The sequence below is a fragment of the Seriola aureovittata genome, chromosome 19, assembly GCF_021018895.1.
Source record: "Seriola aureovittata isolate HTS-2021-v1 ecotype China chromosome 19, ASM2101889v1, whole genome shotgun sequence".
NCBI classification, from domain to species: Eukaryota; Metazoa; Chordata; class Actinopteri; order Carangiformes; family Carangidae; genus Seriola; species Seriola aureovittata.
Window position 1 is genome coordinate 21253721 of NC_079382.1, and position 15812 is coordinate 21269532.

Genomic DNA, 15812 nt, shown 5'->3' on the forward strand with positions numbered 1-15812 from the left:
TCATGAAACTTCGCAAAAGTGTTGGGCCCTGAGAAAACTTAAGTTTTATGGATTTTGCTCATTGGTGTGGCAAAATGGCTCGATAACGCCCCCTTGGAAAAATTCAACAAGGCACTACTTGCCCTGTGTTTTACCTACATGTAAGAAATTTGGTGGGCATATGTAACATACCAAGACTTAGAAAAAAGACTGCGTGCACCCATACCCTAAACCCAACAGGAAATTAGATATTTTAAATTTATTCAGCAATTTTGGAACCAAATTTATTCAGCAAATTTTGGTACCATTTTTAGCATTTACAGGGATTGGAATTAACAAACTCCACTTAGAGAATTTAACAGATCAACATCATAATTGGTCAGTCTAATCTTAAGACCCTTGCTACGCTAAATTGCGAAGCTTTGAGTTTTCATTGAACAGCCTGCCCGAGGCGGTGCGGCACATCTTTTCCAAACTGCCCCAAACTTAATATGTTTGATAAAAGTCCTGCCCTGAAGACATCTAAATGTCAATATTCAGTTACAGTCATAGCGCCACCTCATGGCGACAGGGAATTCATGTTCTTCTTGGAGAGGGTTGACCACACCCACCTCAAACTTGATGATGCTTTATTGTGAAACTGTGAGTTTTTGCTGAATGGCCCGACTGGCGGCGCAGCAACTTTCAATGTTTGGCATTGAAAAAATAAGTTGTTATAACTCAAGCACACATTGTCCAAACTGCCCCAATCTTTATGTTTAATAAGATTCCTGGTCTGAACACATCTGCATGACAATATTCAGGTGAACTCATAGCGCCACCTAACGGCAACAGGAAGTATCATCTTTTACAATTTGATTTATTCCTCCTAGCAGTTTGATCACACCTTCCTCAAACTTTGTCAGAAAATACTTCAGATGATTTTTTATTGTCAATGCTTTATTGTGAATTTTTATTTAAGGGCGTGTGGCAGCAAATTTCACAACAGGAAGTTGTTGTAACTCTATTATACATTGTCCAATCTGCCCCAAACTTAATCAGAAGATGCTTAACATCGTGATGATGCTTTATTGTGAAAATTGTGAGGTTTCTTTGAACTGGAATTGGTGATGGGGTGAATTTTAATGTTTCGCCATGAAAATGGAAGTTGTTATGACTGAAATATGCATTGTGCAATCTGCTCCAAACTTCACGTGTTTGATGATAGTCCCACACTGAAGACACCTACATGCTAACATGAAGTCATAGTCATAGCGCCACCTACTGAAAACAGGAAATTGATGTTAAATTGATTTACATGAAATTTTCATGGTCTGGTTTACACGTGATCACCATAATGCACGTTTGCTGTGTCAAATGGCTTCCTGGCAGGGGCCCCAAGGTGCACAACAGGTAAAGGGCCTGCATAACGCTGCTTGCAGCCTTCATTTTTCTTAATCAACTTCATAGTGTTGAACCAGGACCTACTGTATACCAGTATTTCAAACAAAAGACACTTCATTCTTTGTGAATAAATAAACTTCTATTGCCATGTGCAAACAAGAGATGAACACTGAGAGTCTTTGGCGATTAGACCCCATTGTAATGTCATCATATTTGAAAAGAGGGTGAGGCTTTGTGAAGTATAGGACCCCCCCCCCAGCGTCTAGACACTGGTGGTCTCGATGGGAGGAAGAAAATGTTGGAGATCTGCATGTGATGTGGAGTGGACTCTGATGAGATGACCAGGTACTTGGTATGAAGAGTGGTGGTGGGTCGCAGCAACATGCACTGAAAGGACAGCTGACAGCAGGAGAGAGGAGAACATATTTTGAAGTCTGACAGCAACAACGTGATTGACTGGTTGAGATCATGGTAGACTTCGATTGGTTACTGAAAACACCTGAAGTCAGCTGATTAGAAGAAGTGGAGTGAGAGAGCAAGAGAGAATTATGAATGGATGAGGTGTAAACTTGAACTTATCCTGAGCTTCATTTGGATCAAGTTTCCTCAGCTGTAATTTCACTGTGTCAGACGCATGTTTAATCAATATTTAGGTAAATATAAGCATCAGGTCTGACTCAATATCGCCAAATACCCAATATTAAACACACAATATGTAACTTCTGTTGCAATAACAAAAGACGGCGTAGTGGGACGTTTTGAAATAGCGTGGGATCATGGGAGTTGATGTCTTCACCACCATTGCCGTAAGCTTCTCCCGGTTTGGATTCAATTTACATTTACTCATTTGGCAGATGCTTTTATCCATATGGACTTACAAGTGAGGGACATCAGTAAAGCTTCAGTGCAGTAGGAAACCTTGCTGTAAGTACTAAGCATTACATCTATTCAATAAGTGAAGGAGATCAGGTAAAGATGTGCAGTGAAAGTGCATAGTAAGTGTTAGTTAGGCATGTTAGGGTGTTAGGAGAGGAGATGCTCTCTGAAGAGTGGCCAGGATCTACACACGATTCATGGATCTCAACAGAGAACGACCTGAGGCAGCTGTTTGAAAGGCAAACGGCTGGATATCAGTGACAGTGGATATCCACGTAAGACGTGGATAACTTCAGATCCAGACGTCAGATGACTAAAATCCTTTATCTGGTTAAAATATAGAGTTGAAAACCACCAAGGTGTAAGAAGTGTATATATATATATTTTTTTTTTAAAGATATTTTTTAGGGAATTTCGTGCCTTTATTCTGACAGCTACAGTGAGAGAGAACTGACCTTAAAATATACTATAGGTCTTTACAAATGTAGAGTTAATCCACATTTAGAAGCAGTTTTCGGGCGGCATCCCTTCACTGACAAGATTACCTCTATAGATATCAATATGTGGGATATTGATTGACTTTTGCTTTGACTTTTCAATACTCCAATTGATGAGTACCCAAAAGGAAGAGAAATTAGTTACCCAGTGCTACCTGAACTATTTTTATATTTTCATTTGCGTACATTAGTCAGTCAAGGTTATCAGAAGCAAGGTTGCTAGATTGATGAGTTGCCTTTAGGAATAAGTAGGAAGAGAAAATAAAATAATTAGAATAGAGAGGAAAAGAAAAAGTCTTAAATCCAACATATTTTTTTATAACAAAGTAGACTTTATTAGTGTTTTCTTATGGAGGCTGTTGTAATTTGATTTAACAGCCACTCCTCAGTCAGAGACATCTGTATGTGCAGTTCAGTGGTCTTCAGTCTTTGTCATCTATTTGCTGCGGTCAACCTCCAGTGTATGTTGCTGCAGAGTTTTTTTTGTAACGAATTGCTGCACCTCGAGTCACGAGTCGTCGTCTAGTAGCAGGCATCCATGATGCGCCTCATGCTCATGAACCTAATGCTGCCCATGCCCATGCTGCTGAAGTTCTTGTACTCTCCGGGCCTCATGTACATCATCCTTCCTCTGAAGTTGGGCTGCTCGTACATCAGCCAGTGGCCGTCCATCACGTTGCAGGACATGAAGTTGGACATGCCGAAGCGCTCCATGACATTCTCGCAGTCCTCCATCAGCTCCTGCATCTGGCCCTGGAAGTTCTCCCTCTCGTAGATCTTCATCCTGAACTGGCCTCTGTGCATGGGGATCATGCGGCAGGACCTGATGCAGTCGCTCATGCCCATCATGCTCATGTAGTCAGCGTACTCGCCCCTCCTCATGAAGTGCTGGTTTCCCATGAAGTTGGGGCGGTCGTAGACCATGAAGCAGCCCCTCTCCACCCTGCAAGACTGGCAGCGACTCAGGAAGGAGGACATGTCGGGGCAGTCGCTTGTGCACTCGTAAGAGCGGCCCTGGAAGTTCCTGTCCTCGTAGAAGATGATCTTGCCCATCATGTTCATGCCACTGGAAGTCATCTTTGCCAGGTGTTGTTGCTGGAGGCAATACTGCTGCTGCTGCTGCTGCTGCTGGTGGTGGTGGTGCTGCTGCTGCTGTTGGAGCTGAACTGCTTGTCTACCTGCTGGACACCTTCCTTTTTATACCTGAAAAGCAGAGGGCCCCCTTTGTGAAAACAGCCTGACCCAGCAACATACCATAAAAGCCCATAGAGCATTGAGGGTTGTCAACATTAACAGCTGTTCCCCCCCCAAAAAAACCTTAGAGAGGCGGTTTCACTTTGAATGCTGTCACACAAAACCTTTTAGTGGACGTGTACTGGCTGAATGAAGCTGCCAGTAGCAGCAGCAGCAGCAGGTTGTATAAGCTGTTACAAATTAATGTTCATACCTCGCGTAACTTGTTGACCAGTCAGATGAAACTTATCACTTATCATTTTGGTAATTTCAGGGATTGTTTTCTCCCAGTTAGTCTTTCATCCATATGATGTCAATAATTAGGGCCTGAGCACCGACTGGTAGGAGGACCCTGTTGTAATTAATTTGTCAGCTTTTTCTTCTTCTCTAAAAATTAATTGCCTTTATGAGCCTAAACATGCTCAAAAACTCATGAAACTTCGCAAAAGTGTTGGGCCCTGAGAAAACTTAAGTTTTATGGATTTTGCTCTTTGGTGTGGCAAAATGGCTAGATAACGCCCCCTTGGAAAAATTCAACAAGGCACTACTTGCCCTGTGTTTTACCTACATGTAAGAAATTTGGTGGGCATATGTAACATGCCAAGACTTAGAAAAAAGACTGCGTGCACCCATACCCTAAACCCAACAGGAAATTAGATATTTTAAATTTATTCAGCAATTTTGGAACCAAATTTATTCAGCAAATTTTGGTACCATTTTTAGCATTTACAGGGATTGGAATTAACAAACTCCACTTAGAGAATTTAACAGATCAACATCATAATTGGTCAGTCTAATCTTAAAACCCTTGCTACGCTAAATTGGGAAGCTTTGAGTTTTCATTGAACAGCCTGCCCGAGGCGGTGCGGCACATCTTTTCCAAACTGCCCCAAACTTAATATGTTTGATAAAAGTCCTGCCCTGAAGACATCTAAATGTCAATATTCAGTTACAGTCATAGCGCCACCTCATGGTGACAGGGAATTCATGTTCTTCTCGGAGAGGGTTGACCACACCCACCTCAAACTTGATGATGCTTTATTGTGAAACTATGAGTTTTTGCTGAATGGCCCGACTGGCGGCGCAGCAACTTTCAATGTTTGGCATTGAAAAAATAAGTTGTTATAACTCAAGCACACATTGTCCAAACTGCCCCAATCTTTATGTTTAATAAGATTCCTGGTCTGAACACATCTGCATGACAATATTCAGGTGAACTCATAGCGCCACCTAACGGCAACAGGAAGTATCATCTTTTACAATTTGATTTATTCCTGCTAGTAGTTTGATCACACCTTCCTCAAACTTGGTCAGAAAATACTTCAGATGATTCTTTATTGTCAATGCTTTATTGTGAATTTTTATTTAAGGGCGTGTGGCAGCAAATTTCGCAACAGGAAGTTGTTGTAACTCTATTATACAATATCCAATCTGCCCCAAACTTAATCAGAAGATGCTTAACATCGTGATGATGCTTCATTGTGAAAATTGTGAGGTTTTGTTGAACTGGAATTGGTGGTGGGGTGAATTTTAATGTTTTGCCATGAAAATGGAAGTTGTTATGACTGAAATATGCATTGTGCAATCTGCTCCAAACTTCACGTGTTTGATGATAGTCCCACACTGAAGACACCTGCATGCCAACATGAAGTCATAGTCATAGCGCCACCTACTGAAAACAGGAAATTAACGTTAGATTGATTTATATGAAATTTTCATGGTCTGGTTTACACGTGATATATCAACATATATCAACATGCACTGAAAGGACAGCTGACAGCAGAAGAGAGGAGAACAGATTTTGAAGTCTGACAGCGACAACATGATTGACTGGTTGAGATCATGGTAGACTTCGATTGGTTACTGAAAACACCTGAAGTCAGCTGATTAGAAGAAGTGGAGTGAGAGAGCAAGAGAGAATTGTGAATGGATGAGGTGTAAACTTGAACTTATCCTGAGCTTCATTTGGATCAAGTTTCCTCAGCTGTAATTTTACTGTCAGACACATATTTAATCAATATTTAGGTAAGTATAAGCATCAGGTCTGACTCAGTATCGCCAGATACCCAATATTAAACACACAATATGTAACTTCTGTTGCAATAACAAAAGACAGCGTAGGGGGATGTTGTGAAATAGCGTGGGATCATGGGAATTGATGTCTTCACCACCATTGCCGTAAGCTTCTCCCGGTTTGGATTCAATTTACATTTACTCATTTGGCAGATGCTTTTATCCGTAGGGACTTAAAAGTGAGGGACATCAGTAAAGCTTCAGTGCAGTAGGAAACCTTGCTGTAAGTACTAAGCATTACATCTATTCAATAAGTGAAGGAGATCAGGTAAAGATGTGCAGTGAAAGTGCATAGTAAGTGTTAGTTAGGCATGTTAGGGTGTTAGGAGAGGAGGTGCTCTCTGAAGAGTGGCCAGGATCTACACACGATTCATGGATCTCAACAGAGAACGACCTGAGGCAGCTGTTTGAAAGGCAAACGGCTGGATATCAGTGACAGTGGATATCCACGTAAGACTTGGATAACTTCAGATCCAGACGTCAGATGACTAAAATCCTTTATCTGGTTAAAATATAGAGTTGAAAACCACCAAGGTGTAAGAAGTGTGTATATATATATATATATATATATATATATATATTTTAAAAGATATTTTTTAGGGAATTTCGTGCCTTTATTCTGACAGCTACAGTGAGAGAGAACTGACCTTAAAATATACTATAGGTCTTTACAAATGTAGAGTTAATCCACATTTAGAAGCAGTTTTCGGGCGGCATCCCTTCACTGACAAGATTACCTCTATAGATATCAATATGTGGGATATTGATTTACTTTTGCTTTGACTTTTCAATACTCCAATTGATGAGTACCCAAAAGGAAGAGAAATTAGTTACCCAGTGCTACCTGAACTATTTTTATATTTTCATTTGCGTACATTAGTCAGTCAAGGTTATCAGAAGCAAGGTTGCTAGATTGATGAGTTGCCTTTAGGAATAAGTAGGAAGAGAAAATAAAATAATTAGCATAGAGAGGAAAAGAAAAAGTCTTAAATCCAACATATTTTTTTATAGCAAAGTAGACTTTATTAGTGTTTTCTTATGGAGGCTGTTGTAATTCTCTTTAACAGCCACACCTCAGTCAGAGACATCTGTATGTGCAGTTCAGTGGTCTTCAGTCTTTGTCATCTATTTGCTGCGGTCAACATCCAGTGTATGTTGCTGCAGAGTTTTTTGTAACGAATTGCTGCACCTCGAGTCACGAGTCGTCGTCTAGTAGCAGGCATCCATGATGCGCCTCATGCTCATGAACCTAATGCCGCTCATGCCCATGCTGCTGAAGTTCCTGTACTCTCCGGGCCTCATGTACATCATCCTTCCTCTGAAGTTGGGCTGCTCGTACATCAGCCAGTGGCCGTCCATCACGTTGCAGGACATGAAGTTGGACATGCCGAAGCGCTCCATGACATTCTCGCAGTCCTCCATCAGCTCCTGCATCTGGCCCTGGAAGTTCTCCCTCTCGTAGATCTTCATCCTGAACTGGCCTCTGTGCATGGGGATCATGCGGCAGGACCTGATGCAGTCGCTCATGCCCATCATGCTCATGTAGTCAGCGTACTCGCCCCTCCTCATGAAGTGCTGGTTTCCCATGTAATTGGGGCGGTCGTAGACCATGAAGCAGCCCCTCTCCACCCTGCAGGAATGGCAGCGGCTCAGGAAGGAGGACATGTCGGGGCAGTCGCTCATGCACTCGTAAGAGCGGCCCTGGAAGTTCCTGTCCTCGTAGAAGATAATCTTGCCCATCATGTTCATGCCACTGGAAGTCATCTTTGCCAGGTGTTGTTGCTGGAGGCAATACTGCTGCTGCTGCTGCTGCTGCTGGTGGTGCTGCTGCTGCTGTTGGAGCTGAACTGCTTGTCTACCTGCTGGACACCTTCCTTTTTATACCTGAAAAGCAGAGGGCCCCCTTTGTGAAAACTGCCTGACCCAGCAACATACCATAAAAGCCCATTGAGCATTGAGGGTTGTCAACATTAACCCATGCCCCCCCCCCCAAAAAAAAAAAAAAAACCTTAGAGAGGAGGTTTCACATCAAATACTGTCACACAAAACATTTTTGAAAGGGTTAACAAGGAACAATAGCACCTTTTGTAACGCCTTTGTAACATCACTGTAGAGCACAAAACCATCCTTAGCTTTGGGATTTTGTTTTGTTTTCTCATTCTTAACAGTTTGCAACATCATCCAATAATATTGTCAGGGAAAGCTTCATTGTCAAAAAAAGTATTTGTATTCTAACAAACGTATTATTTATAACATTTGATATAATGTTTTAGTGCAGTCACACTGAAATGATATTCAGCCTATAGCCTTAACAGTGACTGATGTTGCAAAAGTTTTAATTTGACAAGGCTTTCTATAAATCAACTGGCAGTTTCCACATTAAAGTTAATTACATACTGACAGCGCAATATATAATTAGATTACATTAGAATCACTTAAATTAGTTTGACATGTCACAGTGATAATTGAAGGTATAATCTTTATATGCAGATTTTCTCAGTCTTTGAAATAAAATAAGATTTAGGTGACAGATTATGAAACATTCACTGTCTGAATCAGGGGTTTGAATGTGTCTTGGTCACTACGTCTGCTACTAGTCAGTCAGATCACTTGTTCAGCAGGTGGAGGGGCTGTGGGGGAGGAAGCCGTCTACAATGGCAGTATACCAGAAGCAGCAGGCCAGCAGTAGGATTGACCATTTTCATGTAATTATAAAATGATTACTTCAGACGTACTTCATTATTTCAATCCTTTCCTGGGGATTTTTCTCCATAAATGACTTTAAAAACTGAACTATTTATCATCAAATTATCATCTAATTCTTTTATGTTTTTTCTGTAAAGTAGAACAGTTCCAACAAATCCTCTTAAGAGAACAGGGTCCTTCACCACCGTACAGAATCACTTGATACTCTTGATGTTTTTCAGCATGTCCAGTTTTATGTCTGAGCGGATGTATGGGAGCATGTGAGGTTCTTTATGGCGCTGACCTGAGGTTGTCACTGTGTGCAGCAGCAGGGAAGGCATCTCCATTGCATTTGGTCTTTTCATGTTATTTTGGTGGACTGATGCACAGGAATAATATTCTTGTTGAATGTTGCTCTGACTCAGGATCTACAGTAGGTCTGTACATCTGATTAAGCCCCTTGTTGAATTGTTTGCATGGTTTTCTTTTGCTGATCTTTAAAGGTTCTTTATGAAAGTTTTCTCCGTCATATAAGAGCTTCAGACATCGTTTACAATACTATAGGTTACAATACGCCCTTTGAGCAGCGCTATGTCTTCAGGGCAGCCTGGGTGCTACAGTGACTCGGTATCGGAAAGGGATCATGATGTTCGATCGGACGAGGTCTAGCTGATTAGCATGCTAACTTAGAAGTAGAACCAAAACAATACGGTTGCTTCTACCTCTCAGCTCTTGGTGAGGTAAGGAAAGACGTTTGATGCTGAAATCACAATGGTTTTTTCCAGACTGCTAAGTAGCCAGCTGTTAATGCTAACATTTGCTAAGTTGCAATAACAAAACTTACATATAGTCCTTTTATCTCTGCTTTATTCGTTTATTTTACTGTAATAATGGCAACTCGAGGTCAGAATTCATTTACAGACAGATGTGCAAAAGTATAAAAGAAGTTTCATTTATTTATTTGATAGTCTTCAGTATGAGAAGGCTAGGGTGCACAGAGATACACAGCCACAGACTTGCTAAAAATAAAGTGTATCATGGTAAAATGTGGAACCAAGAGCAGCGGCAGTCTAACATATGAACTTTACTGTGCTTTACTTCCTTTTTTTTACTTATTCTGCACTTTCTCTTGTCAACTTCAGCTTGTTAAAAAAAGTTCTAACATGTTGAAATAAAATAATGAACAAAACTATAGATAATCATTACAGTGCATTCAAAACGTTTGAGGAATAGACGGATTGAATAATAAAATACCACAGTGATAGAAACATAACTGCAGCTGCAACATTATCTAACCACAAGGTTTATTTAGTAGTTGTTGGGGCATTCAGTCGTGTCACATGAGCTTCCTCTGCAGATGAGTTTGTCACTGAATTAAAGATGTTGCTTTTTGCCTGAGCACTCATGTTGGAAATGTCACAAATAAACTGTGTTAAAATGTCTCATAGTCAAGAATTAAAATTGATATTAAAATCCTAAATGAATCGACAGAAAGTCAGTATGGAGGAAATTATAAACATTGCTACAAATGTGAAAAATGACATTAACACAGAAGAAGTTGTGGGTGAAACACACGTCAGTTTTATGTAAACTGTGACCTTATCACTTTCACTTCTTGTTGATTCCAGTGTTGCTTCACTCAGCATGCCACTCTGTTATATTTCTCTTTAGCTCTGTGGTTTGGATGTTTTTCCACGATAACGAATATAAAAGTGTTTATATCTCCGGTCATGCAGGACTTCCAGCAAATGAGGCAGCTTGTGTTTTTAAAAAAAAAATGTTTTCCTTAAGATGGAGACTCTGTGAAGCCCATAAAAGTTAAGCGGCTCAGCTGTGTGTTGCAATCAGCTGACTGAGCTGTAACACTGGATGGTTATCATGTACTGCCAACAACAGTTTGCTGTGTGGCCACTCCATTAAACTCAACATGGTAGTTAAACTGAGTTATAGCATCTCTGGCTGCAGTTCCACGTTGAGCAAACAGCAAATGTCAGCACAAGGAGCTCGTATTCTTCTGTGGTGTTTGTCCACAGAAAGTATAGGGTGTGGAGGAGCCTGAACAGCAGAGCGATTCCTGTGTTTTTGCTTTAGGGAATGTGCTTTAACTCCTCAACACATCTGCAATGTAATGTCAGTGTGGTGGATGTAAGTGGAATTAGAATGAAGAAGCCCTAGGGATCAAAATACCTGAGTTATATACAGTACCTTAAAATCCCTTTTAAACCTCATTAACATAAAGTGAAATGTGCATGTAATAAGGAATCAAAAAGGCCAAAACAAAATATAAAATATTCAAAATGTTGTTTATGTTCTTCAGTTTCCTTTAATTACACACTTAATTTAAAGTTCCCATATTGTTTAAAAGTTGTATATTAATTAGGCTCTAAATTAATACTGTGAAAGTATCAAAGCCTCAGTCCACAGAGAAATGCACACAGCCTGTATTCAGAAACTGAGCCTTAAAACAAGCCGTCAGGACTTCTGTAACTTTGTGATGTCACAACAAAGCAGTCGCCACTCTCAGCCCCGCCCACCCTGACCCATATTTTAAAAAATATATATTTTCATATTATTATGAAAACAAACATGTCTATGTCAAATATTCTCTCGCCTTTCCCCTCTGTTTACTCTCTCTTGAGGCTGTTTAGCTACAACTTAGCTGCAGCATGTTTGCAGTGAACCACAACAGTACATTTGGTTTGGTTGATAAAATCAAAACAATCAGCTGAAAGATGCTAAAGCTAAATCCACAGAGAGGAGGGAGACAGCAGATTTCTCAGTGGGTTCTTCAGTCTCTCACTTTCTTTTCAAAATACACATACATTTGATCTGTTGTTAATAAGAGAAAAAAATGTGATTAAAAGAACCTTTAAAGAATGGATGTTCCATTATTGAATCCAGGCTAATCTCGCCCACACACAGTCCTGACCTTTTTCCTTCTTGCTTCCCTGCTGTGGATGTTTCAGATCATGTATTTCTATATTCCAGATCAGGGCGAGACCCCAGGATTATGTTTTCATATATAAGATTTCTGTTACCAAAATGTATTGAAGGAATGATGGGAATAAGCATCTGAACATTTGGTCTTGGTAAAAATTCAAATACTTGCAGCAACTATGTCTCCACTTTGAAATCTGATTCAATAATTATTAAATTCCTGATCAGTTCTGCAAACCCTTTAGAGTTCCTCATCTGAGTTTTTTTATTTGAATGTGTTTTTTCTTCTGAAACTCAGAAACTGCTGTTTAATAATCTGAACGAAGACTTAAATGACTCTGGGAAATGCAGTGCAGAGACCCCACAGCCCCAAAAAAGAAACAGAGAGCTCACACATGATCACTTTATCCACCATATTTGCAGACAACCTCTAGAAAAAAAAAACGACTAAGTGAAACAGCCTGAACGTGGAAAATAAAATCCTTGAGCCAAACTGTGTTTTAAGGCCACAAGCCAGAAATGTGGAGCAGCACAGCTGTTGATACAGGATCGGTTCACTGATTAACTGAAGGCAGATAAGAAATGTTCAGCTCGGTGCGCTGCCTTCCCGGGGTGAGCTGACACAGTGCGGCGGCGGCGGTGGCGGGGGACTTAATGTTAACTTGTCATAGGCAGTAATTGCTGCTCATTACACTGCACACAGCTGGAGACGAGCCCAGCTTGTCCCAGCCGTCTCACTGCTGTTCTTCAAGCCACGGAGCAGAGAGGTCTGCTCTGTCTCCAGCAGTTACCATCAGTGAACAGCTTTAAATTGTACCAAGCGATGCACGAGAAGCTGATGTCCATGTGTCTTTGTGGCTATATAAAGCTAAAGCGGAAGCAGAGTTCAGAGCTGAGTAGTTTTGTTATTGAAAGTGTCTTGTCTACTTATATTATACAAAACAGGAACTTAAATGCATTGAAAACACTTCCTCTAAATGGCCCTTTGTGTACTTTCAGAATCAGTTCATCTACAAATGAAACTCTGGAGTCAGTCACAAACGTAAACATTCTTATTACTGTACATTTAATGCACAATCGCGATGAGTCCTCATATATGCTTAGGTTTCAGTTTGAGTCGAAGATGTTGAAGAGGTTCCAGCTGAAGGAGTTTGAACCATCAGTTGAAGTGGGCATGAAAGCAGTTTAAAGATAAATGGAGTTGAGGGAAAGGAATGAGTCTCCTTTTACTTTGAGGAGCATCACTGTAAAACTTTTAACTCCTGTTGCTCAGCCTTGGCTCAGTCAGGCTGTTTCCATCTCTAAATGTCTCCTCTGCATTATCAGGACCTTTCTGTGCAGCTCCCACTCACTGGTATGTTTTCAATAAATAGAAAATAAAGGACGCTGTGGTCTGTGGGTGGAAGTTGGCAAATTTGCATTTCTTGATGATGACTTTTTTTTTCTTTTTTTTTTTTTTACCAGCGTTTTCTATCTGAAAAGGTTTTAACTGGACATTGAGTCGTTGCTGACATAGTGATCAGGGAACATTAAGAAAAACAAGAGAATGAGCACATTTAGACTCATTTAGACTCGGAGCACATATGGGATTGCTTATTTATTCTAATGAGTTCCAGGCGACTACATTAGCAACCGCATTGATTAATTGAGCTTTAACTGATGCCTTTAGCTTTAGGCGTCTTCTCTAACAAGGAGATGAATTACAATCCTGGATGAGATATAAAGCTTGAGACGTGTAGGAAAGTTCCACACAAGCGGACACCATTATTAACTATGAGGCTGAATTCTGACTGAAAGTGAGGCCCCAGCACACGAAGAGAGACATTCACTGCACTGTCGATGTTTTGATGCTCATTTTCAAGCTGCACTTTAAGCACTTCTGCCTGCAGCTCACAATAAGATACCATGCTTATATCTGCTTTATCTGCATATACAGTGTAAGCGCTAAGAGTGTTGGCGCTCTCTGGGCCCGGAGCTCACAGAGGTCACAGAGCAGCAGCAGCAGCAGCAGCCGGGCGCTGATGTGCTCAGTGTTGGGTCAGCCAGGCGTTCCTAATGACATCGCTCGGTGACGACGGCGCTGATTATGCGCCGCTTCTCCCATCAGGCTGGGGAATGAGTGTTGACAGTCACATTGTGCCGTGAATACAAGCTGACCTCCGGGAGGTCAGGGGAAGAGTTGCACTATGATGTCACAGGTCAGCACGTGTTACCACCAAAGTGTGAGAGACGGCTGCTCCCAAGTACTTTCACTTCAGATAAAGTTCGGTTTGCTTTTTAGTTGAAAACTATGATAGTATTTTAATCTTTCAGTTATTGAGATGTATATTTTGTCCATGTGCAACTTCAACGAGGGAGCTTTTCTGCCCAGCCTCACGTGAGCAGAATAGGAACAATGAAGTAAAATCTTTTCTGGACCTTTTACCTAATTTGCCTCCTAGTGAATGTAAGGTGTTTCTGTAAATAAATCCCTTCAATTTCCAATAAGCTCTATTAATAATACACAGATGAGCCCCTGCCATGTACTCTGCAGACTCCATGTGGTATCTGGTATTAAGACTGGGAGCCTTGCTTTCCGATGCTATGACCTAGTCTTCGGGCCATAACGATTTCCCAGCAGGCACTGGACATCAGTGTAAAGTCAGAGAGACGTTGGACTCAAACGAGTCTCATGTCGGACAGATGTTCAATTTTGGTTTTAAATGAAAATCATCTCAACGCCAAAACCCAACGTTGGCTCACTGACATTATGACGTTGGGTTTTACTCACAGCTACACTGTCAGTAACTGTCAGGATGGTGTTGGCGTGAGATGTTTGGTTACTTACCAATTTTAGACCAACAAAACATAAACATCAGTTGTCATCGGTATTCTACGTCAAATTGACGTTGTTGAAGTTTGCATACTTTATCGTGTCATAGATTTAATTGTGAATTGATGAAATGGCCATTTTTTGCATCTGCACTCGTTAGATATCATGGCATGAAATCGAATGTCCATGACCCGTACAAACTCACCACCTGATCCACTCATGAAAAAGGAGAGGGTCAGGGTGTGGTATTAATCCCACACATGACTAATGATGATAATTGTTTGAATTGATTACAGAAGAGCTGAGCTGTTACAGATTCTTTGAAAGAACAAGAGGACATCAGGTTCCTTGACATTACACCCTACATGAAGGTAGCACACTTTTTGCGGCAAACAAACAAACCTGGCATCTCTGCGTAGACCTTAACACTATGTGGAGTTAAAATGACAAGATTGTCTGGTGGGGACTTTTTTAGGGACATGTCTCAACCATCCATACCCACATCTACACTCACAAACCTCATCTCAGGTGTAACAGAACTGTGCCTCCAACCATCCAACCCGACTCCCTCAATGCAACTTCTGTGTGGATTTGAAGGCAAAGGCAAAACTGGCAACCCAGCAGTTCCATGCTGGCGCAGAGAGGGTGGCATTGGAAAAAAAAAAAGAAGAGGCTGTTGTGCTCCTCTGCTGTTGCCCATCCTTTCCTTGGTAACTGTAATTACATCCCCACATCCTGATGTGAAGCAGATATGCACCAGGAGCTTTTAATAGGCTGTGCGAAGAACAGGAGGAACAGCCATTCATCCAAGGTGCTGAGTGTGCAGGAAACGTCCACCGCAGCTCCGGGTGCACCTCGAGCTCCAGTACCCTCATGTGGGGTGAGCTTTAAGAGAGGTGCCTCTCTCAGGGTCAACACTTTCTCTGCATATAAAATGAAGTGACAAAATGTTTCCTCTCTGGAATATTACGGCCTATAATTCAAAATTTGGTACTTGAAAACAGTGTTTTGTATCTGTTAAGTTAATGTTACATCAGTTATTTGAGTTAAAGCTCCATATTTTCTTCTTCTTCTGTGCTTTATTTGAAGTGTTGATCCATAAGAAGATATGTTTGTGGATTTAAGCCCCCTCTCTTCTCTGAGCCTCTCTTCTGATTGGCTTAGTGATCGAATAAAACTATAGCAGATTTCAGGTAAATCACTCTCGCTTGGGGCGTGGATGAGAGTTGTGACATCACAAAGTTACAAGTCCTGACGGCTGGTTCTGCTCAGTTTCTGAATACAGGCTGTGTGCATTTATCTGTGGACTGAGGCTTTGATACTTTCACAGTATTAAA

At 41.0% G+C, this 15812-nt stretch overlaps 2 protein-coding genes and 1 long non-coding RNA gene across 3 annotated transcripts in view; 1 reads left to right on the top strand and 2 right to left on the bottom strand.

Moving 5' to 3' along the window:
- The window catches only part of LOC130187803 (uncharacterized), a 128121-nt gene that overhangs the window by 25314 nt on the left and 86995 nt on the right, over positions 1-15812 (top strand). The gene's annotated exons all lie outside the window — the stretch shown is intronic.
- LOC130187801 (gamma-crystallin M3-like) lies at positions 3258-3907 on the bottom strand. The gene is made up of 2 exons (XM_056405696.1): positions 3873-3907; positions 3258-3819 (listed from the first exon to the last, which is right to left on the bottom strand). Exon 2 carries the CDS (start codon positions 3810-3812, stop codon positions 3258-3260), a length of 555 nt encoding a protein of 184 aa, XP_056261671.1. The 5' UTR covers positions 3813-3819; positions 3873-3907.
- On the bottom strand, positions 7251-7812 carry LOC130187800 (gamma-crystallin M2-like). The gene has a single exon (XM_056405695.1). The coding sequence runs from the start codon at positions 7803-7805 to the stop codon at positions 7251-7253; it is 555 nt and encodes a 184-aa protein (XP_056261670.1). The 5' UTR covers positions 7806-7812.